The sequence below is a fragment of the Rhipicephalus microplus genome, chromosome 4 (genome assembly GCF_043290135.1).
Source record: "Rhipicephalus microplus isolate Deutch F79 chromosome 4, USDA_Rmic, whole genome shotgun sequence".
NCBI lineage: Eukaryota > Metazoa > Arthropoda > Arachnida > Ixodida > Ixodidae > Rhipicephalus > Rhipicephalus microplus.
In genome coordinates, this window is record NC_134703.1 from 123,497,605 (window position 1) to 123,524,812 (window position 27,208).

The following is a 27,208-nucleotide window of genomic DNA, read 5'->3' on the forward strand; positions in this document are numbered from 1 at the left end:
AAGTTTTCAGTCGTGAAAGTTTGCAGTGGGAAGCCACTGTTATCTTTTTCATTGCTGTATCTTGTTCAGGTGCATATGTAAAATTTTTGCTTTATTGTATTTATTATTAATTTATTGTAAAATATCACTTTAAATCGCAGTAATGTTCATCTCAGTTGCTGTGGTGGCATGAAAATGTGAGAAGTTTTGTAGTGTGGAGTTGTACACATAACACTGATAAATGGATGTTTTTGTTTTTTTTTTTCTCTCTCCCCCGAAGAGACTGGAGCTCAGACACTCTGAACTGTCTCATATTAGTAAACGAGTGGCCTGCTATTTGTGCGTGACATACTCTATTCACATTTCTTGTAAGCAGCGCTTCATGACATGAACATCATGACATTGTAGGACGTTTACCAGATGTTTCATTAGTACAAGTGATAATGAGAGCTTTTTTCTTAAAAGTAATTGATTCTTCGGTTCAACTTGCTTCTAAGGCGTATGAGATTGTCTTGGATATTGCTGATTTTTGTACATTGCTGGTATGAATCATCTTTTGAGTCCTTGGCAAAGTTTGTCTTTTCATCTTACCAACCAGAATGCTATCAAGCACGAGGACTGTAGCATAGCCATGGCGTGCGTGCACATAGCGACGCTGGACCAGTAAAGTATCAATGTAGTTGGATAAACATAACATTTATTGAAAGGTGTAGAGCGTATTTATTGGCACGAACATAACAAGGAACACATGCTAGGGCCAATAGTCTTTTAGGTGTGCAGGCAAGCCAGATGAGGTAATAATCAGGTGCACACACACAACCCATGAAAATGCAACAAAGAAATTCCCACCACATTTACTGCCACTAATTGTAGCTTTCAGATTTAGTTTGATACCCCGCCGCGGTGGTCTAGTGGCTAAGGTACTCGGCTGCTGACCCGCAGGGCGCGGGTTCGAATCCCGGCTGCGGCGGCTGCATTTCCGATGGAGGCGGAGATGTTGTAGGCTTGTGTGCTCAGATTTGAGTGCACGTTAAAGAACCCCAGGTGGTCTAAATTTCCGGAGCCCTCCACTACGGCGTCTCTCATAATCATATAGTGGTTTTGGGACGTTAAACCCCACATATCAATCAATCGATTTAGTTTGATCTACGAGTGACACAATTTGGATTTCCTTGACATTGCGAATTGATCGTTGTCAAGTTTGTGCCAATCACAGTGGCATCGTGAGTGGTTTCAGTGTCGGAAGTAATTCGGGTGGTGTGACTGCGTTGTTATCAAACGGCAGAGTACGCTGCATGCTTATATTGTTGTACAGTGCTGATTGCTTACACATGCTTTGTACTGCTTTATGTGTTCTGGTGGATTTGTTGCTCCATGTCAAAACGCTGTATTTCCTTCTGTGTCTGTATCACAATGTCTTCTTCTTGTTTTATTTCTTGTGAATTGGCTTCAACTAACACTCATGCATTGGTTAGTTAAACACGATGCTTTTCATTCTATGTTGTCTTTTAGTATTGCTGTGAGTGGAGGCAAAAATGAAGATTCAGTGATAATGTACAATAATCAAAATAATTGTCATGACTTTGACACAAGCAGCAGCGGCTGTTAGTCACAGTAACGTCGAGTAGCTGCAGCTCCACTGCACTAGCTTGGTGACTACGTCTCACTGTCAAGCTAGAGGTGGCAATTTGACCCCAGTCAAAGCAACTTCCTTTCAATAAGGAATACCCTAGTAACAAGATTTAGATTCACATTAAGAAACCAAAGTTTGTGAAAATTAATCCCAAGTCTCTCACTGTGGCTTGCCTCGTGGCCAGTTCAGGATTTCGAATTCTGAAATGCCAGAATTCCAAAGCATTTGCTCCCCTCATCTACTGTCACGCAAATAAGCTGTGTCATCTTTTAGTGTCTCGTATGTCTGGTTCAGTGTGCTTCTTGTTGATGTACTTTCTTTAGTTCATCGCTGATGTGTGTGATTGCTTGGTTTGCAGCAAACGCGAGGGGTTATAGAGGAGCATCTGGACGATGCACTGAGCGTCTTGCGGAATCACGCCGAGGGTGCCTCTGTCGGTCCCAACCTGGGGCCCACACTGGGGCTCACGCCTGGTGCCCACTCCAATGGACTGCTGGCCTCCTTAACGGCGGGACACCCCTTCTCGCCTGGCATGCCCACCCTTGACGCACACGGAGTGAGCATCCATTCCTTGCCCTCTATTTTGGCGGTGAAGCTGTTAAAGCGTGAAATAAAATGGACGACCACGAAAACTATCATAATCATGAGCTGGTGTGTGCCAAAGAAATGAGCGACGGAGATGGGCCGGCTGGCCGGCTCGTCAGCCGTGTTAATCAACTCGTGCTCCCGCGCTATTACCTGCAGGTAGAACATATGATGCACTGAGGGTTCTTATCAATTTAGAATTTGTATGTGACATGACGGCAATGATGACGGCGAAAACCCGTCAAGACGGTCCACATGATTGCTGTTGCAACAGAAAATCAAAAGAAAGTAACCGGTGTTAGCCAGAAGGCTTCAGGATTGACCAGCTTCACCATGCGAAGCTTCACCTGGCTTTGTGCAAACTTCCTGCAAATTATTCTTTTTTCTTTTGTGGACAGCTGTTTGCGTGTACAGTCCACTCTTCCATATTTTCTGCTGATTCAGCTTCTTCAATGATTTCGCAAATTTTCTTTTGTATTCCGTTAAAGCTAAAGCTTTTTGTGGAAAAGTGCTGAAGGAAAATGTCGTGAACCCATGAATGTTTATTGACGATAGTGCTCTTCTCCAGCAAGTTTATTGGAAAAACCATTAGATCAGCAAAATGAATTTCTGCTGCCGTCCTCAATGTCACGATCACATGGAAATATGCTATTGTGCGTGCATTCATTGCTCATTTTCGCTCTGCAGGCAAGCCCGCCCGCCCTCTCCGACAGTTCCATGAGAAGCAGGACGTCTCTAACGACTCCCGGCAGCCAGAACCCAGCTCATTACAGTAAGTGCTTGGTGCTTTTGACAACAAGCCGTCTTATTCATCAGTGTGTTTCTGGCACTAAAGGATTCGTAGAAGTATGGAATGTAACATAGCATGTGTTAATTGTTGTGCAGTCGTAGCATACCAGTGCAAAGATTTTCTTGAATGATACTGAATGCTGTCCAGCATAGCCTAATGGGATGCGGCATTGCACAGTTAGAATGTTGGAGCACCGGTTTACTTGAGTTCGAGCGGTGCGTTCTAAGTTTTAGGAGTTTGAAATTAATGCATTTTCCCCCAGTAGTGCATTGTCGTCAACAGCTCAATTATCGCTTTGCAGTAACAAAGTCCGCTGTCTTACTTTTGTATAAATCCGTGCAGTGGAGACCAGCCCGGGCATCAAGGTGGAGAAATGCAAGGAGACAGACAAACTGGAGCACACCAAGATCAGCCCCCCGAACTCCCCGGGTCCCCTGGGCGCCAGCCTGACCACCCCGACTGCCACGTCTTCCTCTGGGGGAGGAAAGTCCAGCAAGAGGTCTCGGTCAGTTTTGTGCAATCTCCCTGCGTCTGTGAAGCCGAGGCAGTCGTTAGAGACGGCCACTTCGGATTCAGGCTTCGTGTCAAGATAGAAGTGAGCTAGAGTACGGACGTTACGGAAACATTAGGGCAGAGCAGCACCGTCCGAAGAAACGAATTCATGAGAGACAAAATAGAGCTAGTCTTGTCGTATGTTGCTGGGTTCAAGAGCTGCACGTTTTGGGGCCGTGTTACAATTTAGAAAAGCCCGGTTCATGTGTGTGCAAACCTTTTCTCTAGTAATTATTTGCATCACAACTAGCAAGTGACGAATCGCTTTAAATCTTCTTCACTTTTATGATAGTGGAACTCTTGAAACTGCCTCTGAGGGTTTCTAATGAGCACTGATAGAAGTGTATCAGCTAAAGCTCATAATGGCATTATATGTTTGTGATTCAACGAACATGATAAATTGCATATTTTGGTATGTTCAGGCTTTCTTTACAATTCGCCTTTTAGAATAATCTAATGCATTCACTTCGTGTGTCTATAGTGGTAGCAGCACTGTAGTTATTGCAGTCTTGCATTTAGATGGTTGAAACTGCTTAGTGTTACATGTAGCGTGCATTCTCACTTGGTAACCTTCTATGCACCTCATATAAGAGGGTAGTGTAAGAATTCCTTCATTTTTGCAGTCACTGCAGCTTTTGAAATACTACAGCAGGCTGTTGTATTTTAATGAATGCATTTATGGTTGACTTTCTCTTTCATGTCCCTGCATCAGATTCGCACCATACTTAGTAAGTGTTGTTATTATTTTGTCCGTAGGAGCCGCTGGCAACCAGTGCCTGGAAACAATAGCAACAGTGGGCATGGCGATGCGTTTACCGGGTAAGTTGCCTGTACCATATTTGACGAAGATCAAGCACCTTTCTTTTTCTTCTTTCGCTTAATTTCCAGTTAGAATAAGTAGTCTGCGTAACAGTATGCTTGAAATCGCATGTCAAGTACAGCGGAAATGTTTCATATCATTTTTGCGAATAAAAATTGGGCTATTTTATCAATGTAGTTCGAGTTGAACATAAGGCTTAGTTAACGTCTCTTGTTCATGATCATGTTACTTGAGATGTTAAATTTCAGGAAGCAGTCATTCGATCAATTGTTGGTTTGTGCATGAAGCTGTGCAAGCCACTCTTGTTTCCTCTTTTGCCGAGCTCTTCTTTCTGGTGATTTGTGCAGCTCTGGAGACGAGGACGAGCCCCCAGAAGTTAAGGCAGAGCGAGAAAAGGAGAGGAGACAGGCGAACAATGCGCGGGAAAGGTGAGCGGGTTTCTCCAACACCAACCGACATCTTGGGCCTTGCCAGTGGATTAGTATCATTGCCATACAGGCACTTTAATGCGCATCCTTCTCTTTGAATGGCAGCGGTGCTGGCACAGAGAGCTTTTTCACCTTGATAGACGATAGAATTTGTGAGGCGAACACTTCATGAATTTTTCATGTTTTCAGCCTTGAAATTCTTGAAAAGCCCTTGAATTTTTAGCCGAATATAGTGTGCGAACTCTGCAAAAGTTTGACATGCTGTAACGTTAACCCAAATCAGTGTAGAGTGTTCATTCTTTTAGCATTGCAAGTTCTGACCATAAAACATCGTTTTCCTGTGCCACTTTCCTTGTTCACTACAAGCATTCAAAAGAAAATTTGCCTCAAAATTAGCCAGTGCGAAAAACATGAATTCTCAATATTTTGAGAAAGTGCTTGTTGCAGAGAAAAAGTAATCACACATTTGAAGTCAGCACGTTGAAATACGTAAACAATGGAAGTTTGATCAAAATTCACCCATAAGTTAAAAAAAAAAAACATTTTTTAAAGTGGGATCTCCCCCCTTAAATGTATGTCTCTGTTTGTAAGCAACCTTTTCGTTTTCACATAGGGTGATGAGCCGCTGTCTTGTGCACATTCTCTAAATTAACAAACATTTTTGATGCACATGATTGGTCAACGCTCGCACGTACAGTAGAATCCTATTAAACGAAACTCTCTTAAATGAAATTGCTGCTTAAATGGAACAACTGCCCCTAATATGTTTGGTTTTGTACTTGAATATTGTACCCCTGTTTATCTCTCGATAAACGACACTCCTCTTTAAAAAAAACATATTTTTCTGGTCCCTTCAGGTTTCATTTAAACGGAGCCTACTGTACGTTTCCATCCACATCGCCTTGGCCCTCTCTCAAGTTTCGAGATACTGTGCTTTGCATCATATTTATGAACCAGTGCCGGTGAACAAGACTAGTGTTGCACTGACCGTGCATGTTCCCCTGTGTTGCAGGATACGTGTAAGGGACATAAACGAGGCGTTCAAGGAGCTGGGCCGAATGTGCATGATGCACCTGAAGACAGACAAGGCCCAGACAAAGCTGAACATCCTACACCAGGCAGTGGAGGTCATCACCAGCCTGGAGCAGCAAGTCAGGGGTGAGCCATCTGTCTCCGGGGCTCTGTACAGCTCCCCGGTTGGCTTGTAATGTGGCTGTTATCCCTCACCCTGGCGTAGTCATTGTACAGTGTCTAGCAAAATGAAGAGTTCCACCATAGCGATGAAGTACCTCCCAAAACCATCACTGCACGCTCAAAACCAACCATATACAGTTAAACCTGGATATAACGAAATTTGTATATCCCCAGAAAAATTCGTTATAAAAAAGATTTCGTTATATGCAGGTTCAGTACGAAACTTTGGAAAATAAAATCGCAAATTAAACAATAGGGAGACTAAAGGCAGAGCTAACCAAAAACAATTATTTTACAGTAAAAAAGCGCAATAATATCGCGATAGCAATTACAGTGGAACTTCGATTATACGACTTTCAGGGGACCACGCAAAATCGTCGTATAATCGAAAAACCAAGAATATAGGCACTGATGGTCGTTGTTGCCCCACAACAGTTGTCACATAATGCGTAAGAAAGTCCGCGGCACAAATCTACGCTGCTCCGATGAAGGTAGATTAAATTACTTAAAAAATGACAACCACGCATTTTATCGGAGGTGGGAACAAATATTTATTCTCACCCTTAAAAAAAATCTGTGATTTCTTTCTGCGAGTTTGCCCAGCCACGATGCATCAGCTTTCTTTCTAGAGCTGCGACATCTGGCAGCAAGTCGCCGATCTCGTCGTGTGCGCAAGCAAACCGCCGAATGTTGTTGACGTAGCACAACACGTCCACGTACGTCGGAACGGACGCACTAGCTTCAGCAGTGTCATCCATCTCTTCCTCGTCGGAAGTTCTCGCAGTGTCAGGACACACAGTTTCGATAATGTCATCCAGCGGCACTGCACTGCAAACCTCGTCGTCGGCACCAACATAGTCCGCTAAAGATCCAGGCAGCTCCAGGTTGCCGAACTCTGGTTTGTCGTCTACAGGCACTGCAGCTTCACTGGTAGAACAAGCACCACTTCTATTAAAGCCGCAGTGCCTGAAGCAGTTGACAATGGTTTCTGGCGTGATTGCGTTTTATGCACTAGCAATGTAGTGCACTGCATCAAGCAAAGAAAGCTTCTTATCCAACTGCTTGCGTTCCGTGCCCGCCAGCCGACGCTGCACCAGAAACTTCCGATATTTCTGCTTCATGCACTTGATAACGCAGGCGTCAGGTGGCTGCAGCTGGCTAGTGCAGTTGGGGGGGCAGCAATGTAACTTTCACATTTATCAAATGCGACGTATCTAATGGATGGCATGGCGCATTGTCAAGCAGACGAAGAATCTTTTCTGTTTTTAGCCTCCATTTTTGAGTCCAGCTGCTGCAGATATGTTGAAAACATAGCTCTTTGCTTCGCTTACCCCCGTGACAGCTCTCTTCTTATAATGTTAATGTCTGCTCTGGCTGCATATTGTGAAATAATCCAGTTTCGTCCCCGTTGAACACTTCGGACGGCTTGTATTGCCGTATCGATTCCGGCAGCAATGCAGTCCACTTTTCGACAGTGTCGAAGCTGACGGACAAGCTCTCTCCACAGCAGCGGCTGTATACAACTCCACTGCATTTTTTAAAGCGATCCAACCAGCCATTGGAGGCTTTAAAGTCATCAATGCCGCAGTGCAATGCAACTGTCTCCGCCTTCTCCTTCAAAATTGCGCCATCCACGGCAATTCCTGAACTGCGGGCATGACGCAACCACTCAACTAGGGCAGTCTCCATGGCAGCATATTTGCCATCTTTCACGGCCTTCCGGTTCAGGCCGAACTTTGCCGCATTTAAGGGGGGACGTGGCAAGTAAAACTAATTTTTTTATTAATGTACTGTTTGTGATGAAATTTGGTGTGTGTATGTGGATGATTGTGAGGATTCCAAATATGAAAACCGTTTTCAAATACGTCTTGTAGTTTTTGAGTTACAAGCATAATTATACTAATTAATGCTCTTCACACTTAAAGAGATAATTATTGCTAAATGAAATTATTTTTTCATATTATTATGTTCCCAAAGCATCAACTTGTGCAAAGAAGCTATTAGTTGATTTTTCTAGTTGTAACCATAAATAAAATTTCCAAAACATGGATGTTGTTTTGCGCACACATCGCAGTAATTATAAAATGTGTTCTAAAAATTTTAAATGATGAGTAAGAAGAGAGATAAAGCTTTATTGCACTGCTAAAGGCCTCCTGAGCCTAGTGCAAAAAACGGAACGACTCTATCAGTCTTTGTTAGAAAATGACAGATGTTCTAGCGAAGGCACATAGGCGAAAATCAAGAGTTGAGAAAACTGACTTTGAAAGTTCACTCTTGTTTGGAAGTTCACAACATGGCTAAAACACTCAGAATCCTCCTGGGCAGTAATCCTGAGATGCTGTGGCCTTGGCCTCTGTAGAGCGCAACCCAGTTTTGCGCTTCTTTGTCGTGGAACAATGCGCTTTTTGAGCCCTCTTTACCCTTTTGGCATCTTTTTCGGCTGCTCGCCGCAAAGAGCAGTCTCCTGGATTGAAGCCCAGTTGAGCAGTGATCTCTTGCAGCGCACTCTTGCAGCCACCATTGAAACGGCAGACTGCATCTGCAACTGCACTTTCCACACTTCGAAGGGAGGCGAACTGGCTCTTGGACTGGAGTGACCAAATGAGGCTGTTCATACTCTCCACAGCATTCTGGGTTTTTCCCTGCGCACACCTTTCAAGGAGCTCTTTGTTCGAGAGGCGCTTGTAGATTGGCAGCAGTGCCACTCGCACGTGAGGGGGCAGTTTATGTTTGTGAGGCGGCAGCGGCTCTCCCTTGGCCAATGCCTGATTGTGCGGGCACCAGGAGTCAGTCCCACTTGGGCACAGGTTGTGGTGTGGATCCTGGTCTGTGGATGTTACATGGTAATAAGTGGCCATGATGGCCCTCTCCATGCCAGGAACATCGTTGGGGTGGCTCTTAATGGCCCAGCCATAATAATTCGTCAACTTCTTTATCAGGCCCTGCGTCAGCCGGCCTTTGCCACCCATGCTCAGTCCTCGGCCTTTGGATTTGTGCTCATCAAGAAGGTTGCGCAAGGAAGTGCCCATTCTTTTTTTCACATGGTTCACACACTCCTGTTTCTTAATCACCATGTAGCCATACACCTTGTCTTGCGTGAGGGCAAGGTACGTACGGCTGTCACCGTCGCAGAGCACATTGATGTATCGAAGCTTGTACTTGGTAAACGATCTTTCAAACATGATCCTCGCTGCTTCTACTTCCATTTGGCCTGCATTAGCATCGGTGTTCTTTTGGCACTGTGGCTTGTGTTTCTCAAGCCACTCCTCATAGTTGTCGTCACCAGGCTTGGGGCCAACAGCACAGCCTTGGCAGTAGTTGGACAGGACACAGTGGTCCAAGACCAAGCCTGTGTACAGCTCGATTACACAGCCCACGCCAATATGACTTCTGTGCCCCCTCGTCATCCACGTGCCGTCGTAAATGACGTCAATGTTGCCTGGCACTCCTCCTAGGTCCTTGTAAATGTCATGCACCTTCTGTTCACTTTCTGCTTCAATGCGGGTGGCAGCTGATGTGGTGGCAGGGTGGCTGTACTTCCTTTGCAGTCTCTGGTAGGACTTGTGGTGCAGTGCTCGATGCGAAATGTCCATCGCAGAAAAAATGTCATTTATGGCAGATTGTTTTCTGCCAACTGACTGCACAGCCCTCAAAGCACGCACGTTTACCTCAAAGGGGTTCGTTTTTTGTTGCCTGGAGCACCTCGGGGACGACCACGCACTGTTCACTCTGCCACAATTGTCACAAAAAAGTTCCATCCTCGCCGCGAGTCCAAGGCAGTGCGTAGTCTCGAGGCGTATCGACCCTTCGTCGCACTTGTTGCACTTTACTGACGAAAGCAGACCGTTCAGCATCTTCTTATTTACAATGAAGAATGTGGAGTCCTTACCGCCGTCATTTTCGTCGCAGCCTTCGTTCAGAAGCTCGAGCTTCCGCTTTGAAGCGGACTTCGATGCTACGGCATCCAAAACATCCCGCCTTGTCTGCGCCCGCTGCGCGATTTCTTCACTGCTCGGAATCTGGGCCGAAACTCGCGATAGAATGTTCGACGCGCGCACGCCCGGAGTTGCAACGGCTGCCGACGCGGTGCCACCGCAATCGGGTTCGCGAGAGCGTCCATCACGGTCGACGGCATCCGGCGGTCTGACATACGACGATGTGGCACCTTCCACACTCTCGGCCTCACAACAATCAGCGAAGGGTCTGAGTAGAGGCTCCGTGACGCTCGAAGAGCATGCTCCGTCCGGAACTGCGACTGGGACGGCAGCCGCAGTCGTCTGCCCTTTGTTCCAAGCTTTCCGACGCTTGCCGTACTTGTGGACGCTCCGGAACTTTTTTTGCGGCAACATAGCACCGCAGTATGAGCAAGCACTCAGAAGAGACCACCGATGTAACAAAGCTTGGTAAAAAAAAGCACGCGAACTATCACAAAAACAGCAAACTGGCAAAAAACGAAGCGCACGCCGGATGATTCTCGACACGGCGGCCGCAGATGCGCTCGCGCTTCCAAGGTTGCCAAGGTGCGCGGCGCAGCTTTGACCAGTAAGAGGTCGCGCCTGCTACCACGTGACCCGCGCAGCCAATTGCCGTTCTTCGTTTTCGTTTTTTTACTTGCTCCTCGCGCTTTTATTTTCACTCGGCGAAATACGAGACCGCGACCATCGGGAAGCCGGCTTTCTCCTCTTTCCAAAGCTACCAAAATGGCGGCCCACGGTCAACAACTTGGCGCGTTTGTGCGGCGTGAACAACACCGTTTCAGGGGCTTTTTTTTCGCACTTTTTGGCGACTAGCCTCGGCAAAAACACTATTTGCGGGATTTGTAGCGCACGTTTCGCTGTAATATTTTAGAACAAGGAAGTTGAAGGTCTGAAGATTACGAAAAAAAATAAATCAGAAAATCGCATATTTTGACCAAAATCGGCACTTTACTTGCCGCGCCCCCCCTTAATAGGATGCTATCCTTCTTTGCAAGGATCGTTTTCAGTGACGACTCGGGAATGTTCAGGTCGCGGGCAATGCTGGCCTTTGTTGCTCTGTTCCGCTTCTCCGCCTCCTCGATTATGCAAACCTTTTCTCCAAGCGTCAGTGGTTTTCGGTTCCGTGACATTGCGAGACGCAGCACTAGCAACCAGGAATTCGAAAGCTTCCTCGCACACCTATGTCCGAATACTGAAAATTTTGCACGTAGACCCAGCAGCTGCGGCGCACAACCAACCGATGAGGCGAACACGTGAAAGAATGGCTGAAAGGCAACAAGGCAGTGGGCCCATTCAAATTTTGCAAGTGCGTACGTCTGTGCAAGCTTTGACCAATCGTGAGGGGCTACAACTCCCCAGCCCTCTGGTAGCTAGACAGCAGCTAGTTCCGATTTCCGCGGCTGTCCCAAACGTAGACAGGCTCAACAATCGCCGTTCATCACTTCCGGTACACCGACGCGAAATCTAGTGAAAGTTATCGCATACTAGAAAGCGAGCTTGAAATTATCTGCCATGTTACCTGCTCACAGCTGTCGCTACAAAACCACCCAAAAGAAGATAGAGAACAAAACAAAAAAAGGCCCCAACGGAAGTGCGCAGTGCAATGCGACTAAGCAAAACGAATGCGTTCCGGCTGGCTCTAGACAACGTTGGCTCTGGCTAGCTATGGCCGACAGCGGGTCGAAGAATTGAAGAGGCCCTGTGGTGGCAGCGCGGATAGTGTGCTAGAACGTGCGGAGGAACGAACTCGATTCCTCGATTTCCCCACTTTTTTTCATCTGGCCGCAGTGTGCTTGCATGGTAGCCTGCGTGCGTCACCGTAGGTTTTTTTCTTTTTTCTCGGACAGTCCAGCTAAGCGTCGTATGAGGCGGGGCCGGCGTAAAATTGTGTCGTAGAATTGAGGTTTTCAATACATTAGTTGTATTGGGGGTTTTGCCGGGACCAAGCATATTCGTCGTAAAACGCGGGTCGTCGTAGGACCAGGGGACGTATAATCGAAGTTCCACTGTATATGGACACTCTCAGTGGGTTTTCGTCATCGCCGCCAAGTTCCGTAACAAGTGCAAATGGATAACATGCCCCCACGCATCCTAACTTTCATAAGCGGGTAAAAGCAGCAAGCGCTGCTGAAGCGGAGATAAAATGAGTCGACCCACCCCTATCGCCTGGAAATTGCATGACATCTCTCGCGTGTTAGAACTGCCGTCGAATGTAACTTAGAAGTGTGGCAGCTTGGGCTAGTCGGTATGGCATGACGACAGTTAGCGCGAGAACAAAACGTCCTTCTTGTCTCTGTGTCGTCGTTTTGTTCTCGCGCTATAACTATCGTCATGCCGTCGAATGTTCATATTAAAAGTAAACCACCCGGCTTGAACGAGCATGAAACAACGCGGGGAGGGGGAAGGGGGATCGCTCGAGCAGCAATAATGAACGATTTCGAGGGCGGTTGTGATCGCTGGCACGCTTGCTATCTCAGCGATTATCAGTGCGGTTTCAAGGCGCAGGGACTGTGTGAAAAGAGCACATCTCCCTAGAGCGGTCGTATTTGCTCACACTAGCGTTTTGTAGGAGTTCCGCGATATCGGATTCAAAAGAGTTGGCTGCCAGCCTTAGTTCTTATAACATTGCAATTTTTCGCTATCGCGTAAATTGCATTGCGTTCAACATGCTGTCGTGTTGTTGCCAGAACTAATCGGCTAATCGCGAAAGCTACCAGCCTGTGAACTCGCGGCGGGGCGCAAAACAAAAGCGCGTGACCAGTCGACCTCCAAAGATCTGGCGTCACCGTGGTGTCGAAAAGTTTTCATCAGTGCCTAATCTGACATCCCCTCGGTGGTGTAGACATGGTTGTCCGAAATCAAAGGAAGTCAGAGTTTCGCCGTAAGGGCGAAGCAATGAATGCGATAACAATTCTTGGAATGTAACACTGAGAAGGCCAGGCAGATCGAAGCGTGCAGCGCGCTGCTCATGCACAAATGACTCAAGAAAACAGCATACACAGGACGAGATGGAACTAGCAACATTTACGGCTCTGTTTAAACAGAGTGATAAACGCGCTGTTTAAACAAAAATGAGGCACAAATGTAATCACAGGTACAGATATGTGTGCAATCTAACAAGTGCTCCAGTTCTTACTTCGGTGTGTTTGAAAAGCGCACTCTTTTCGCAAATGGTGCCTGTCCAGCGAGCAAAGTGATCTTTGTGCTCCCGGCAAATAAACTAAATCGTTTACCGGTCAAAGTCGAAGGCACACGATTCCACCCACCCAACGAAAAATAAGCACGCACAAAAATCTACCCCCCACCCCCATTCGCGGGGCACAGTACACGTGAGAGATAAGCGCACATCCGCGCATCGTGACAAGCTGAGCGCGGGCGGCTTTTTTTCCCCCTTTCTTGAGTTTTTATATATGTATAATACGTGCATGATGGCGGCGGAGGCAAAAAACCAGCTGAGACTGTCCATATACATAACTGCTACCGCAATAATAAAAAAGAAAAGCAAAGCTGAATGTCGTCGGGGGCCACACAATGCGCACGCAGTGAAACTATGCACGCGCGCACGGCGTCGAAAACGAAGAGCGAACAACACGGACACGGATATCCGGGGAAACTAATCAGTAAAGCGCCCTCCATATGCAGGGCAGCTCTATAATATTTGACGCTAACTAAAAGCGTGGCACTGCCAACACGCAAAAGTAGTTCTTTTTTTATGTTGGTTTGGAGTGGGGAGGGGGGGGGGCACACTCGCACATGGGAGCGCAGCGGCGAGAACGACAGCAAAGCTGGCTCGTAGGGTCCAGGTCCGCCGCTTCGAGGTTCGGCGGTGGCGGGGCAGCAGCGGATGATGTATGCTCTTAGGAAAATGCCAAAATGCGGAGCGAAATTTTTCGGTTGTTCATGGGGAAAATTTGTTATATCAAGGTTGTCTCGCACTGTTACTTTGTTACATAGAGGTCGCAAATACGCGTGCTTCTATGGAGCAACGGCATGGAATGAGAAAAACTTTGTTATATGGAGGTTCGTTATAAGCAGGTTTAACTGTAGTCAAAGAGGAGTTTGCAAATTGCTGATGCAAGCAAGAACATTATTCACACCACAGACCCACGGTGTTAAATTTAGGTGTGTTAGACAATTGCGTGCATTTTGCCAGTGCTGTTTCAGTGTGCGTTAGCAATAAAATTCCAAACGCCACTGATATATAAGGATGACAAAAAAAGGGGTAACTGAAGTTGTTGTTCTTAACTGGAACATGTCAATGCATACTACTAAGGCAGGCCTTGAATGTAAATTTTGACGAAGTAATGTCTTTCAATCTAAAGAAACGAACACTATTTCAATACTAACAAAAAAAAATTGACCATATAAAACAATCCAGTCACATGGTCGGGTACATCAGACTCCTCATGTCTTTGCCGCCAGAGTTGCCACGGGCTGCTATTCGCAGTTTTCAGTGAAAAAACGAAAATACAAATTCACCACTTCCGAAAAAAAGAAATGAAGGTCTGTCTTAGTTGATGCAACGAACAATATTTCCATTAGTGGAGTCATCTTATTCCAAGGTCTGGGTGGTTGTCGGTCTCAGTATAGATCAACAAAAATAACTGCAATATTCCTTCAGATAAGCTTTTTATCCTTGGAATGCAAAGCCAGCAATGGTGTTCTCACACACTTACCGTATTTACTGGCATAATCCTCGCACTTTTTTTGCCAGAAAACCAATGCAAAGTTGGGGGTTGCGAGAATTACACTGGGAAAACTTTCGACGAAAACGCAGAGAGTGAAAAAGAAAACGAAGTGGCCGCAAAACGGAATTTTCACAAAAGCACCTTACAGCAAGTTTTAAGAAGTACCGTAAAAACCCGCATATAGCTCGGACCCGCATATAGTCCGGGGTGTAATTCGGGGATAGCAAACGTGAGAAAAAAAGTTTTCACCCGAATATAGTCCGAGGAAAATGGAAAAAATGCATTTATTGACATTTCATTCATCCTCGTCGTCGGACGCACTCTCTTCCGAAGCTCCCTTGTCGGAAATGTTCTCCCACAGCACATCATCCTCAGTGCCATCAAGCGCGTTGGAGATGGAGCACTTTTTGAAGGCGCGGCAAACGAGCGCCTCTGGAATGCAGGCCCAAGCCTCGACTATCCACGAGCAGAGCATCGCTGGCGAGGCCCGTTTCAGCCGTCCGGCAGGGGTCACTTCTGGTTCTCCGGACCTCATCCACTCCACGTACAGGCGCTTGACATGGTCCTTAAATGGCTTATTAAGGCACACATCAAGCGGCTGCAGCTGTGATGTCATCCCTCCCGGGATGACGACGAGCTCGGTGCGGGAGTCGCGCAGCAGTCGCTTTACGGAGTCGGCCAGGTGACACCGAAACGCGTCGAGCACAAGCATCGAAGGGAGCCCCAGCAGTGCTCCGGGCCGTCGACACCACACGGACTTTATCCAGTCAAGGACTAACGATTCGTCCATCCACCCCTTGTCCTGGCAGCGGACGACGACATTTTTCGGGAACTTCTCCCCCTTCGGCAGCGTCTTTCGTTTGAACACCACGTAGGGTGGCAGCTTGCGACCGTCAGCCGTGCAGGATAACATTACAGTCACCCGCGTTTTTTCGTTTCCAGTCGACCGCACGATAACTTGCCTGGAGCCTTTTTGATGCACCGTCAGCGCCGAGGGCATATCCAGGTAGACCGGCGTCTGATCCGCGTTGCCGATCTGGCCCAGCTGAAAGGGGACTGCCTTTCGCAACACAATTATGTACCTTTGAAAAGCCACGAGGTGCTCTTCGTAGCTCTCTGGTAGCTTCTGGGAGATCGACGTACGCCGACGTAGGGAGAACCCAGCGCGGCGCATGAAGCGAGACACCCAATGCTTGCTCGCTTTGAAATCCTCCGGCTGAATGCCTTTGTCTCGAGCGATCTCCCTTGCCTTCGCTTGTAGCAGCTCGATGTTGACAGCGAGATGTGCAGCTCGCTGCTCCCGCACAAAGTCTGTGAGTTCTCGTTCCACGTCAGGAAATGCTCCATTTTTTGGTCCGCGGAAACTTTTTCGCTGGCCGCTGCATGCAAAGAGGGCTTCCTTCTGCTTCCGCCAACCGCGAATGCTCCGCTCGTTGACTCCGAACTGCCGCTCCGCGGCACAGTTGCCGATGGTTTCGGCAGCAGCGATAACTTTTCTTTTAAAAGCAGCAGAGTACTGCCTGCGCGGTCCTGACATGGCGTAAAATCACAGGAGCAAAATCGAGGCCGTCATTATGGGCACCAAGTTGAAGCAAAGGCCACTGACCAACTGACCAGTTAAGACTAACGCCGCTAACACTACCTAGCGCAGAAGCGCGCAGACAGCTGATGATGATGATAGCACCGCGCTATGCCGAAACCGAAACTGAATTTGGGCCGAAAATTCTTGGGACCCGCATATAGTACGGGGCCGAAATTTCGCACCCTAAAATCTAGAAAAAAACCCCGGGCTATACGCGGGTTTTTACGGTACTAATTAGAACTTACCTCAACAATAAAAGCAGAGGTTCAACACAAGGCAAGATTTGAGACACAAAAAGTGGAAGCAAATAGTCGAGAATTAGAATGCCATACGCAAAGCTTTTGGGCGTTGCGGGCGTAGCGGTAGCGTTTGTCGCTCAACAGGAGCCCTCAAAAAGTAAGCGTTGGACGTTGGTATTGGGCTGATGGCTATTTAACAAAATCGTCCGCAGTTCCCTTCTGAAGAAATCAAGTTTACCATCAATCCCATTTTTAGGCACACGGCAGGCCCTACGCGCCTTGGTGGCTTTCAGCTGCCGCCACCAGTAGCGAACACAAAACTCGTAGGCTCCGAAGGGCCTACCGGCGGCCCTGTTGCCCTTGTTTAGTGCATGATCTATCACTTGCAACTTGAAGCAGCCGTGTGGCTTCAGTATCGCCCCATAACGTGCCAAGATTACCGACACAACACACAAAACACGCCGCAACGCGTACTGGCCACTTCAGCTTGGCTTGGATTGGATTGGATCACCGTGCAATAGTACGCTTGATGCTTAAGAGATGGCGCCAAATGGTGTGCGCTATCATCATCAATGACTGGAACGAGCAGACGACATTATTGCGGCAGTTTTCGGGTGTGCGATAATTACTCGAGGAAAAAAGAATTGTATATTTGGGGGGCAATGGAGGGGTGCGAAAATTATGCGAGTGCGAGGTTTACGCGAGTAAATACGGTATTTTATTCTAGACTGATGCAGAACGCCTCTAATCTTTGACGAGCAGGCCGAGTAGCAAAGCTGCGCAAGATATTGAGTGTTTAGGAGCATAGAAGCTTGGCAGAGTTTGTATAACATTACGGAATAAATACACAGTGCCAAAACGAGGACATCCTGTAATACGGAGTGGCCTTATTAAGGTTAGCATAAGTACTCTGCAATGAGGCACACTGGGACTTTGTAGAGGCTGTGCAATCTTATCAATTCACTCAGTAGGCAACTCTCTATTGGTACTGTGGTCTGTCATGTAACCGTGGCCTGTCACTTCATCATCGCCCTTGGTGCGTGCTATAGTGCTGTCGTGCTCTTGCGTACAGAGCGCAACCTGAACCCCAAGACGGCGTGCCTCAAGCGGCGTGAGGAGGAAAAGAGCGACGAGGGGGCCAAGCTGGGCGCCCACGGCCTGGCCCACCCGGGTCAAGCGCTCGATGCACTGGCACACCAGAGGCTGGGCTCGCTGCCTGTAAGTACCCTAGTAAGTACTCTCATCGTGCCTCTCTCTCTCGTTCTTTCTTTCTCTCTTCTGCTTTTCACTGCGCAGCTCAAGATTCCGCATCTACGGGTGAGAGTTGTAGTTGGTCCCGAAACATTTTTACCATTAGAGAATGTTTTGTTCGTAGTCGTAACATTCACGGTTGGCTTGCTTGCGAACTTGTTTTTTACTGTCTGCAGATGATTGGGAGCGCAATTCTTTGGGCAAGTGAACGGCAAGCTGAGCGAGTCGGTAGTTAATTAAACATAATTTTTCTGTGAGCAGCACGGCCTACACTGAGGACTAAAACCAGCATACACAAACAAATGCCAAAGGTTACTGGAGTACTAAACAGGCTCTAGCAAAGCTGCTAAGAAGATCTTTAATCTCGAAGATTCTGAAAGGGGTTGTGGCTTGCGTAGAATCCGAGTGGATTCCCAATTGTGTAACTGTGGGTACAAGTGAAGTGAATTGAGCATTGAAAATGGCCCGTGTATTGCATAGCAGCGAACCTCGGATGTGACATACTTGGTACTCTTCCCGCAAATAACGTGTATGGCACGCAGTGGTATTTGTTAACCCAACAAGTAACCTAAAAGTTTGTTCAAGTCGGTATTGGTGCTTTGTCTTGTGTTGCCTGCTTGTGGAACGCTCACGTGACATTGCTTTAATTCCATTCTTACGACAAGACAAAACTCGGCAACCTCAGCAGTCTAGCCTGAAGCTGCTCATTAGAATGATAAAATGTGATCCTCCACGCTTTTCTGTGTATATTAGACTGAAAAGTCTGTGATGGTTCTTTAGATAAGCAGTGCTGTTTTCGCAAAGTAAGCTGAAATTCGCATGAACACGAATCTTCATGATTTTTTTCTTATTCAGGGCACATTGAATGAGAGTTTGACGCTGGTGTAATACAGTGCTTTGCTTTTGCATTAGATTTCCGAAGGGACATTACGACTGTCCAGAACGGAGACTAAGCTGTCAGAGATTAACTGTATTCTAGAGCATGTGCTGTCCATTCTTTTGGCTATTGTGTATTGTTCATGTGGAAATAAAAGCAACTGCTCATTAAATTGTTTCATTCACGAGCTTTACGCTGTAGTATCATCATGCATTTGTTTTCTTTTCTTCTCTCTCCTCCCCCTTTGTCTTCTCAGTGGAACGACTATTCGCAACCCATGGATGGGGAGACGAGCAACTCAGAATTGTGAAGTTCTCAGCGTTACACAGGCAAGTACTCTATTGTGTTTGTCTTGAGTCTCAAGAAGAGTGAGATAAAATATGTGATTGATAATTGGCGCATGTAATCATTGCAAAAGCTACCACACTACCAATAAAACCCAAATATAGGTTGACAACCCCAACCTCCTCTCCATGACTTAGAAGTGTACTGAATGTTGAGAGAAGAGAGACGTCACAGAATAGTAAAATCAGATTGATGCTATATTTCCAGCTTGAGGTCAGACGAAGCAATAGCTGATTTTACCATTTATTTATTGACTTCAGGTAAATGGGCAAATAATTAGTAGCGTGACTTCGAATCGAAGCGGGCGATCACATCTTCTCGGGTGCTGCAATGTTGATATGTAACCTAAGTTACTAACGGTTACTAATGCAAGAATTCACGGCGTTTTACATAAATTTTATGTACGCGAACTCCCGCCTACATGGAAATAAAACTCGAAGCGGCAAGAAAATTTGTTCTGTTTATGAGAAGTTTCATATGAAGGGACCCTGCACCACTATTAGAGCATGGTCGAAAAACGCTGCCTATCAGTAGAGGCTCCTGTGAATACGCCAGCCAAATATTATATGCCACACATGGCGTGTAACTCACAGTAAATTTTCAAAGACAGCTAAAAGCCGCTTTCTCTTCTCTCCACAAATGGCAGAAGAAGCTCAACAATCACTCGTAAAAGGCTCTCTATCAGCCATTGGCCGATTTAAACATGGCTTGCTCGGTCGTTACTGGGATTGCCGCAGGAGGCTGCGACTTGTCCGTGCATGGACGCGCGATTACACTGCAAGAGCCGCGTATTCGATGAAAAAAAAAAAAAAGAAAGAAAACGCTCAATCACACATGGCGTGTGTGATAGTTTCTTTGCCCATGCATCTCTGCCTTTCTGTGCCCATGCGATCCCTCCCTGCTTAGCTTCCAGCATTTTTGTCGAGACTAGAGGAGAGAGAATGCAATACTAGCGTGCAAGAAATCTTTGCAACTCTGCTCATATTGGATGGATTCATAAAATTTTTGTTTCGTTGAATCCGTGAGGCAATAAACTCTTCTAGTGAATCCATTCCACGGTCACTTGAAAAGCATTTACACCATCTCCCACCAAAGGGAACTATGTGTAGATGCGAAGCAGCGGGCGCTAACACTTACACTGGTGGCAGTGTTGACGCTGGTGTTCATTGCCGCGTCTCATAGGTGAGAAACCTGGAGAGACGCAAAGCACACAGCGATGGACCACCGTTGTTTCCTACTGGAACATGTCAGTCACTGCTAATGGGCAATGAGAGAGAGAAGGCTTCAATTGGACACAGAGGCCCACAGTGCGCTTTTAGTTAACGCTCACGCTGCGGATTTTTGTTGTTCAACAACACACAGAAGAAATCTTCCACTGGCACTACCTTGGACGCCAAGGTCCAGTGCCTACGTACAGTGAAATCTCAGTAGAGCGAACCCCGCATAAACGCTTTTCAGATTAACGAATGTTTGAAAAATCCCGCGCCGACTGCTTATAGTTTCAATGTAAAATTATTTTGCAACTACGTACTTCGGAATACCAAACTTTTCAGAATAACGAGTGTTAATTTAGTTCCACGTTATGTTAACGCCTCAGTACTATCAACTTGTGTTCTGAAATCTGTCTCGCAACCACTGGAGCTGTACGCGAGCAGATGACAAAGCGAACAGGCGCCTTCCTTCTCGGAAGACGCGCAACGGTGCAGAGGATGGGGAGACGAAATGGCGACTTTCTTTTCTTTCTTTTTGTTGAAACGCTGACGCTGCAGGTGTACAAGCGCAGAGGTGAGGGGCGAGGGTAACATGGGAGGGCATGGTCAGGGAGGCAGAGTGGGAGCTGGAAACAGCGGGGCGGAAAACTTGAAACAGCGTGGGAGCAGAAAACGAAACGCGAGGAATTTTCTTTGTTAGTGCTTTTTTTTCCTTCAAATGAGGCGATGACAGCCGCGACGCTTCGGGTTTTTCTTTCTTTGTCACTTCTACATGTGCTCAAGGAGGCCTTGTTTGCCAGTTGTGTTCATCTCTTTTTGGTGATTACTTATCGCGTACGCAAAGCAAATTGGCGTTCTCGCTGCGATGCTACTACAAATAAGTTTATCTCTGCTTGCGATGAAGAAGCGGAAGCAGTTTTCGCCAAGCGAGAAAGTGGATATTCTTCGGCAAATGGAAGGCAAAAGGCAGGCTGTTGTGAACAAAGAACCGAATCGCACTACAGGAATGTGGATGAACTGGAGGCCTTCAGACTGCACAGTTTGTGCTCCACGTGTCACAAGAAAAAAAAGTAATAATAATAATAATTCACAGGCTTCTTTAACATAAATGTGCATTTTTTGGTGTTCATTTGTGCTTTTTTTTTTTTTTCGTGAAAAAGAAGTTCAAGGACCCACAGTTGTAAAGCCAAGTCGTTTTGGTCGGTGGAAAATAAGTATTGTTAATTTTCGGGCTTTCAGTATAACGACCTTTCAAATCAACGAACAAATTGCGGCGGCCCCCTGAAGTTCGTTATACCGAGATTTCACTGTATACGGAGTGGCCAGTGAACAGTTGTGCAGCGCAACCAGTCAGTTTTGTCAATCAAGAAACTCCCTAGCAGACACTGCCTGTGTTGGCGTTGCGAGGTGAGAGGGGGAGATAGTGGAGGGGAGAGAGGAAGATGAGACTGGCATAATGGGGATGTAAACACCACGCGGAGGAATGCTTAGAGGAGAGGGGGAGAGGGCGAGCACAGGTTAGCAGACACTCCCTGCGTCGGCGTTGCGAGGCGACAAAGAGGAAGTAGAGAGGAGGGAGAGGGGAGTGGACATACATGTGCTGTAAGGGTGGTCACGCCGCACACCAGATTGAGCTCGACTCTAAGCTGCTTTGCATTTAAAAGTGTTTTGGGGCCCCTTTAAAGCAAATGCCACAATATTAACGAAATATGGCTTTATTTCAAATGTTTGTAGCTTTCCCATTTGTGTGTTACATCACAGGCAGCATGTGCATGCCTTTGAAGCAGAGAGGGTACTTTTTATTTCCCCACACACGCTCTCTTCAACTTTTCATTACCATCCATGTTGGCACCTGCTACTCTCAAACCTCATTATAACAAAGTTGCGTCTTACAAAAAGGTAATTTTTTTTATATCCAAAATTTGTTATAAAGATATTTTCCTTGCACTATATTTATTGCAAGACTATTTTTTGTTTACTTCATTATAATGAATATTTTGTTATATTTGGGCCCGTTATGTCTAGGTTTGAGTGTACCACCACCGTAATACAATTTCTGCATTGCTTTCTTCCTGTACAGGTTTCGTCGTTATAAGATGGAGTCATAGTAGGAAGTGCCTTGTGAAACAACCCTATTTTATCAACATTGAATGGGTCCTGTTTTTAGGCTTCCAAAATTTCTGCCCTGTTGCCAGTGGCTATAGACATCCCTGTTTACAGTTGAGAAACTCTCTTATCCTGGTATTTGCGAACTTAAACTTACTAAGCCATAAGTTTGCCCTTAAGGGGAGACGCTCCTCGAAAGCACTTTTTTTTTGTTATTCAACTTAGAGCTTCAGAAATTGGACCACTGATGCAGTTTTTCCTCCTGATTCCAAATCTGTAATCAGTTTTTACATAAGTGCAATAGTTTGGGAGTTGTGTTTCAAGTAATGGTGAAACTTGATAAGTTTTCCGGGAACTTTCGCGCATACTAAATGTTCATGCAGAGAGTTGTTCAATGGCTCCTTTTGCTCCCTATTAGCCATAGAGTGCCGATATCTAGCTAGAAATTGTGCTCCAACTTTGAAACTATGAAAAAAACATCTGTGTAGCAAACTACCCTTTTTTTTCCACTCGACCACCATTAAATTTATTAATAGATATTTACAGCTGATAGGTTGTGCTGATTCAAGTAGATATCGGCACCCTACGCACTCTCCTCAATGTGTGTGCCAAATTTCGTCGTCGTATGACCATTCTAAGTGCCCGAAACACTTCCCGCAAAAAATGCAAATTGGCCAAAATTGCGAAATGAGAAAAACGCGTTTGAAAGTTTGAAAGTCTGTATTTACAAAAATGAAAAACGCAGTAGCACGAAACTTGTGCTGAACACATACACACATGTCCAGAGGGAATATCAGTTGTCTAAAACTCTCCAGCACCGTAGGTTTTCCCTTCCCGGCTGGTGCGGCAGGACTCTTCCACCCGGGCCCTCTTGGCTGCACTGCGACGGTGTGCCCTCGCCTCAGCGGTCTGACGCACATTCATCTTGTGCATGCGCATGCTGTCTCGGCGGTCGCTGAGGGTAACCAGGGCCTCCGAAGGAAGCACCCCAAGCTCTTCCAGCACCTTTTCAAAGCTCGCGTGGCCCCGGTTGAACCACAGGACTGCAATGGCTGTGGCTGTTTCCACAGCAGTCCGGGAAGCAAACCGGGTCTTTGGACACAGCAGCCATATTTTGCTGTTCAGGGACTCGGCCGCGTTCTGTGTCTTGCCGTGGAGGCACCGGGCAAGCAGCTTCGCATCTGTGAGACGCTTGTAGATTGGGAGGACTGCCAAACCCTGGGCCTTGGTCAGGAGGGGGGTGTGGCACGGTGCAGGCTGGCCCTGCGCCTCAGCACGTCGGTGCTTGCACCACGAGTCTGGGCCTGCAGGACAGAACTTGTGACTTCCAGCACCGTCTGTTGAGCACGAGTGCAAACATGAGGCCCATATGGCAGTGTACATCTTGTGGACATTTCCCCGATTGTTCACAATGGCCACCTGAAAGTAAGTTTGAAGCTTCTGGATGGTGGTGTCCTTCAGCTTCTCCCCTCGTGGAAGTGGCGTTGGCAGCTTCCGCAGGCCGGTGCCCAGACGTTTCGCCACGTGGTTGGTGCACTCCTCTTTTTCAATTGGAGTGTCAGGGTACACGTTGGCATCACAGACCCCGTTGTAGGCCTTGCTGTCTCCATCGCTTAGGAAGATGGTGAACCGCAGGGGTGTCTCATAGTCCACAGTCCTCTGCCAAATGCGCACTGCAGCTTCGGCCTCCATGGTATGCGAAGAACAGTCGCAATTCTTCTCACAAACGGGATGATGAAACGCCTGCCATGTTTCTTCATCGCCTCCCATGTCGTTATGCAAACTGCACGCCAGGCAGAAGTTGGAAAGCACTTCATAGTCCAGGCACAAACCAGTGTCCAAGGACACTACAGTTCCCACACCATTGTGGCTTTTGTGGCCTCTTTTTTGCCATGTGCCGTCAAACATGACTGGCACGTCACTGTTACCAGCCACCTCTTTGGTGACGCTGCGTGCCCTTTGCATGTTTTCACAGACAGCCTTCACTGCCGCACTGTGAATCTTTTTGCCGATAGCATGGAAGGTCTTATGGTGCATAGGGTTTGGCAATCCAACTACTGCACAAAATCGTGAAAGTTGCTCATGCCCGATACCGACGGCACGCGCTGCAAGCACCACTTTCAGGTTCACGGCAAAGGCGTCACGCGAACTCCCGCTGTCGTAGCTTCTGCTTGCACCGCGGCCGCCATCTGACGCGACCCGCTTCGACGAGTACGCGGACGAAAGGATGCTCTCCGAGCACTCCGCATTCTCTCAGTGTAGCTCCAGAAACGCCGAAAGGCCTTTCCGCTTTTTATTCGGTGCCCGAACTGCGAGTTTACTCTCGTGACAAACGGGGCATGCCGCGCCTGCGACGACGGCCGTCAATGCACCCAACTCGCACAGCACTACGCTTTCGGCACGATCGGCATTCGGCCTGACGTCGTTTTCGAATAACGCGATCTTTTTCTGCGATGCACTCACAAAATTCACTGCAGCGTTGATCTCGTCGTCGCAGTTGCCATGGTCGACGTTGCCGTGGTCGATGTTAGGCCTACCGGCCGCTGGCCCGTCGCGGACATTTTCGTTGGCGGTGGCTTTCTTGTACGTCCTCCGCCGCTTCCCTCTGAACTTGTTCTTACTTCTGTATTTCCGATGGTCGGCAACGGCCTTTTTCGGGCTTGCCATCGCACGAAAACAGCGAAAAATAACTCCGGAAAACAGTGAAGCGAACTACGGCAAGAAAACACGGGTGCTGTCAGCCAATGGCGGCCCTGCGTTAGTGGCGCGCGGTTTGAAACGGCGGGAAAAGACTGTTTTTGTTGCTTTTTTTTTAGATTTTTCGTGAACGTACGAGACTTCAAGAACCGGGATCGTGGAGAGTAAGGACAACTCTACACGAGCCAGCGGCCGCAATATGGCGGACAGCTCTCTTCGCGGCCCCGCGAGCACGCGAACAGCAGCCCGTTTTGTGTAAATTTCGTGATGCCGCGCGTCACTGCCGCTCACTCAGACGCGTTTTTCACTGACTTCTGATGCTTATTTCGCTGTGATATTTTCAGATGTCAAAATATAATGTATAAAGATGATAAAGCAACAAAAAACAGAAAAGGTGAAATTTGGAAAAAAAACGCGACTTTTCGACCCGCGTCTCCCCTTAACGCGTTTTAACAACATTTATTGCCATTATAAGTAAGGCTTGGTCAAGGTAGCCTGTGATCTACCTAACGATCCTTTGAAGACTGAGACCACGGCAGGGGAATTTGCAGATTATGTGAACCACAATGAATTAAGATTGAACATTCAACTAACATTGGGACAAGCAAACACTCTGCAGTGTTATGTTTTGTAAGTGTTCTCAATATTGTAACGGATGTCTGGTTCTGAAGCGCCTCTCTTCCCGTATCTCGTTTTCCAGGGTTCTGCCAGACCCGTTCGCCAACACAAGTTCTTCGTTATTGAAGGAGGGATATCTTCCAGCTTCCACTAGGATGAACGAGCAAGAAAAAAAAAAAAAAGAGTAAGACAGGGCACGCATTACTCCGCAGCAGCCGAAGAGGAAAGTGGCCACCGTTCTTCCCTCTCCGACCAGCACCACCGTTCTCTCGTCGACACCCGTTGCATCCTCCTCAGCGTTTTTAAGTCGATTGTGTTCTTCTTGTTCACTCTTACACGATGCGGTCCTTGTGCCCTCATAGTTCATCACGCCCGCTGCCCCCACAAAAAAAAAAAAAAAAACGCACAGAGACGCAGGTTCGGCCTAATTGCCACTGGGACTCTTTTTGAGCCGCTTTGTGCTTTTTGGTTTTTTCTCTTTGGACAAGGGGAGACGGGACTTTGCTGTTGCAACCTGTATACATACCATAACGCATCTCTCATCACCGATCAATGCATTTCAATGTTTGGCGGAGGAGGAAGAAGCAACAACGGCGGCGAGATTTTAGAACTACGATTATGGCTTTTTGTTTCTTTCGTCTTCTCTTTCTTCATCTCTCCATGTACATGTTGTTGTAGAATGGCGGACAGTGCTCTATTTAAAGCGAAATGGCAACGGAGCGTCGGATGGCTCCTGTCAACGTGGCTCAACAGAAGCGCACCTTTGTAATTGTTTCCTCCTTGTGAAAAGCTCGTTGAGGCACCTTTCTTGTTACTTTGCTTGAGGCTTTCTTACTTGTCCATACTTGTATTACCCTTTTACGTGACACATTACAATGATCAGATGAAATAATGAGAACTAATGGATATTAATGCCAAGAATAGTATGGGGGGATATAATTTTGGAGTAATTACGATAGAAATATGTCAAAAGTAAAGCGAACGAACATATAATTTGCCGTAGACATGGACCATACCTGCAATCTTTTTGTTCTGCATAATAAAAAAGAACAAGCCCGTAAAATATTCTTTCTTTTCTACCGTTTTCTTTTTAAACTCTACTTGTTAACACGCCCACAGTTCTGCAATACACATGAGCAAACATCTTAAATAATCGAGGGGTTTGAGTATATTGCTAAGCACATATTGCCAATCTTGTGGGACCGTAAACGTGTGTGCCTGATGAGGATGACAAACAGCTGCCACCGCTCGTGCTCCGCGCTCATCCGGTCAGCGCAGTGACCGCTGTATTTAAACATTTGTAGATCGACCCATTATGTCTAAATTTGAAACCTGAAGTTGAGGGGCGACTTGGTGAGGGGCAAAGCACATTGTGGCATGGTAATGTCATCATGTTTACCCGTAATCTATACCTTGTTTTCTCATGTATGACCCGTGCCCTCGGCAAAGGTTCAAAGAGAATTTTCTCTGAATGATACCTACAGGTTGCAGCAAAGATAGCTCTTCTGGATGACTTTCAAGCACTGCCGTGAAGGTGCCTTTGCACAAAGGAATAGCCTTTATTTATATATTTTTTTTCACTACATCATAAATTTTCGAAATGTGCTCACCCCCCCTCCAGTCGAACCCCTTTATA

General features: G+C 46.9%; 1 protein-coding gene across 5 annotated transcripts in view; it reads left to right on the plus strand.

The window, feature by feature from the left end:
* LOC119172339 (transcription factor 4) overlaps positions 1-25,774 on the plus strand; it is a 160,620-nt gene extending 134,846 nt beyond the window's left edge. For 3 of the 5 annotated variants that reach the window (XM_037423393.2, XM_037423394.2, XM_075893615.1), the window contains 9 exons: positions 1,971-2,168; positions 2,885-2,969; positions 3,330-3,492; positions 4,296-4,358; positions 4,707-4,787; positions 5,800-5,945; positions 17,540-17,697; positions 18,852-18,924; positions 25,655-25,774. In XM_037423393.2, the coding sequence (XP_037279290.2) occupies positions 1,971-2,168; positions 2,885-2,969; positions 3,330-3,492; positions 4,296-4,358; positions 4,707-4,787; positions 5,800-5,945; positions 17,540-17,697; positions 18,852-18,905 (948 nt within the window). In that variant the 3' untranslated portion in view covers positions 18,906-18,924; positions 25,655-25,774. The remainder of the gene's footprint in view (positions 1-1,970; positions 2,169-2,884; positions 2,970-3,329; positions 3,493-4,295; positions 4,359-4,706; positions 4,788-5,799; positions 5,946-17,539; positions 17,698-18,851; positions 18,925-25,654) is intronic. The other 2 variants (XM_037423396.2, XM_037423395.2) reach the window with 2 other exon arrangements.
* The last annotated feature ends 1,434 nt before the right edge of the window (positions 25,775-27,208 follow it).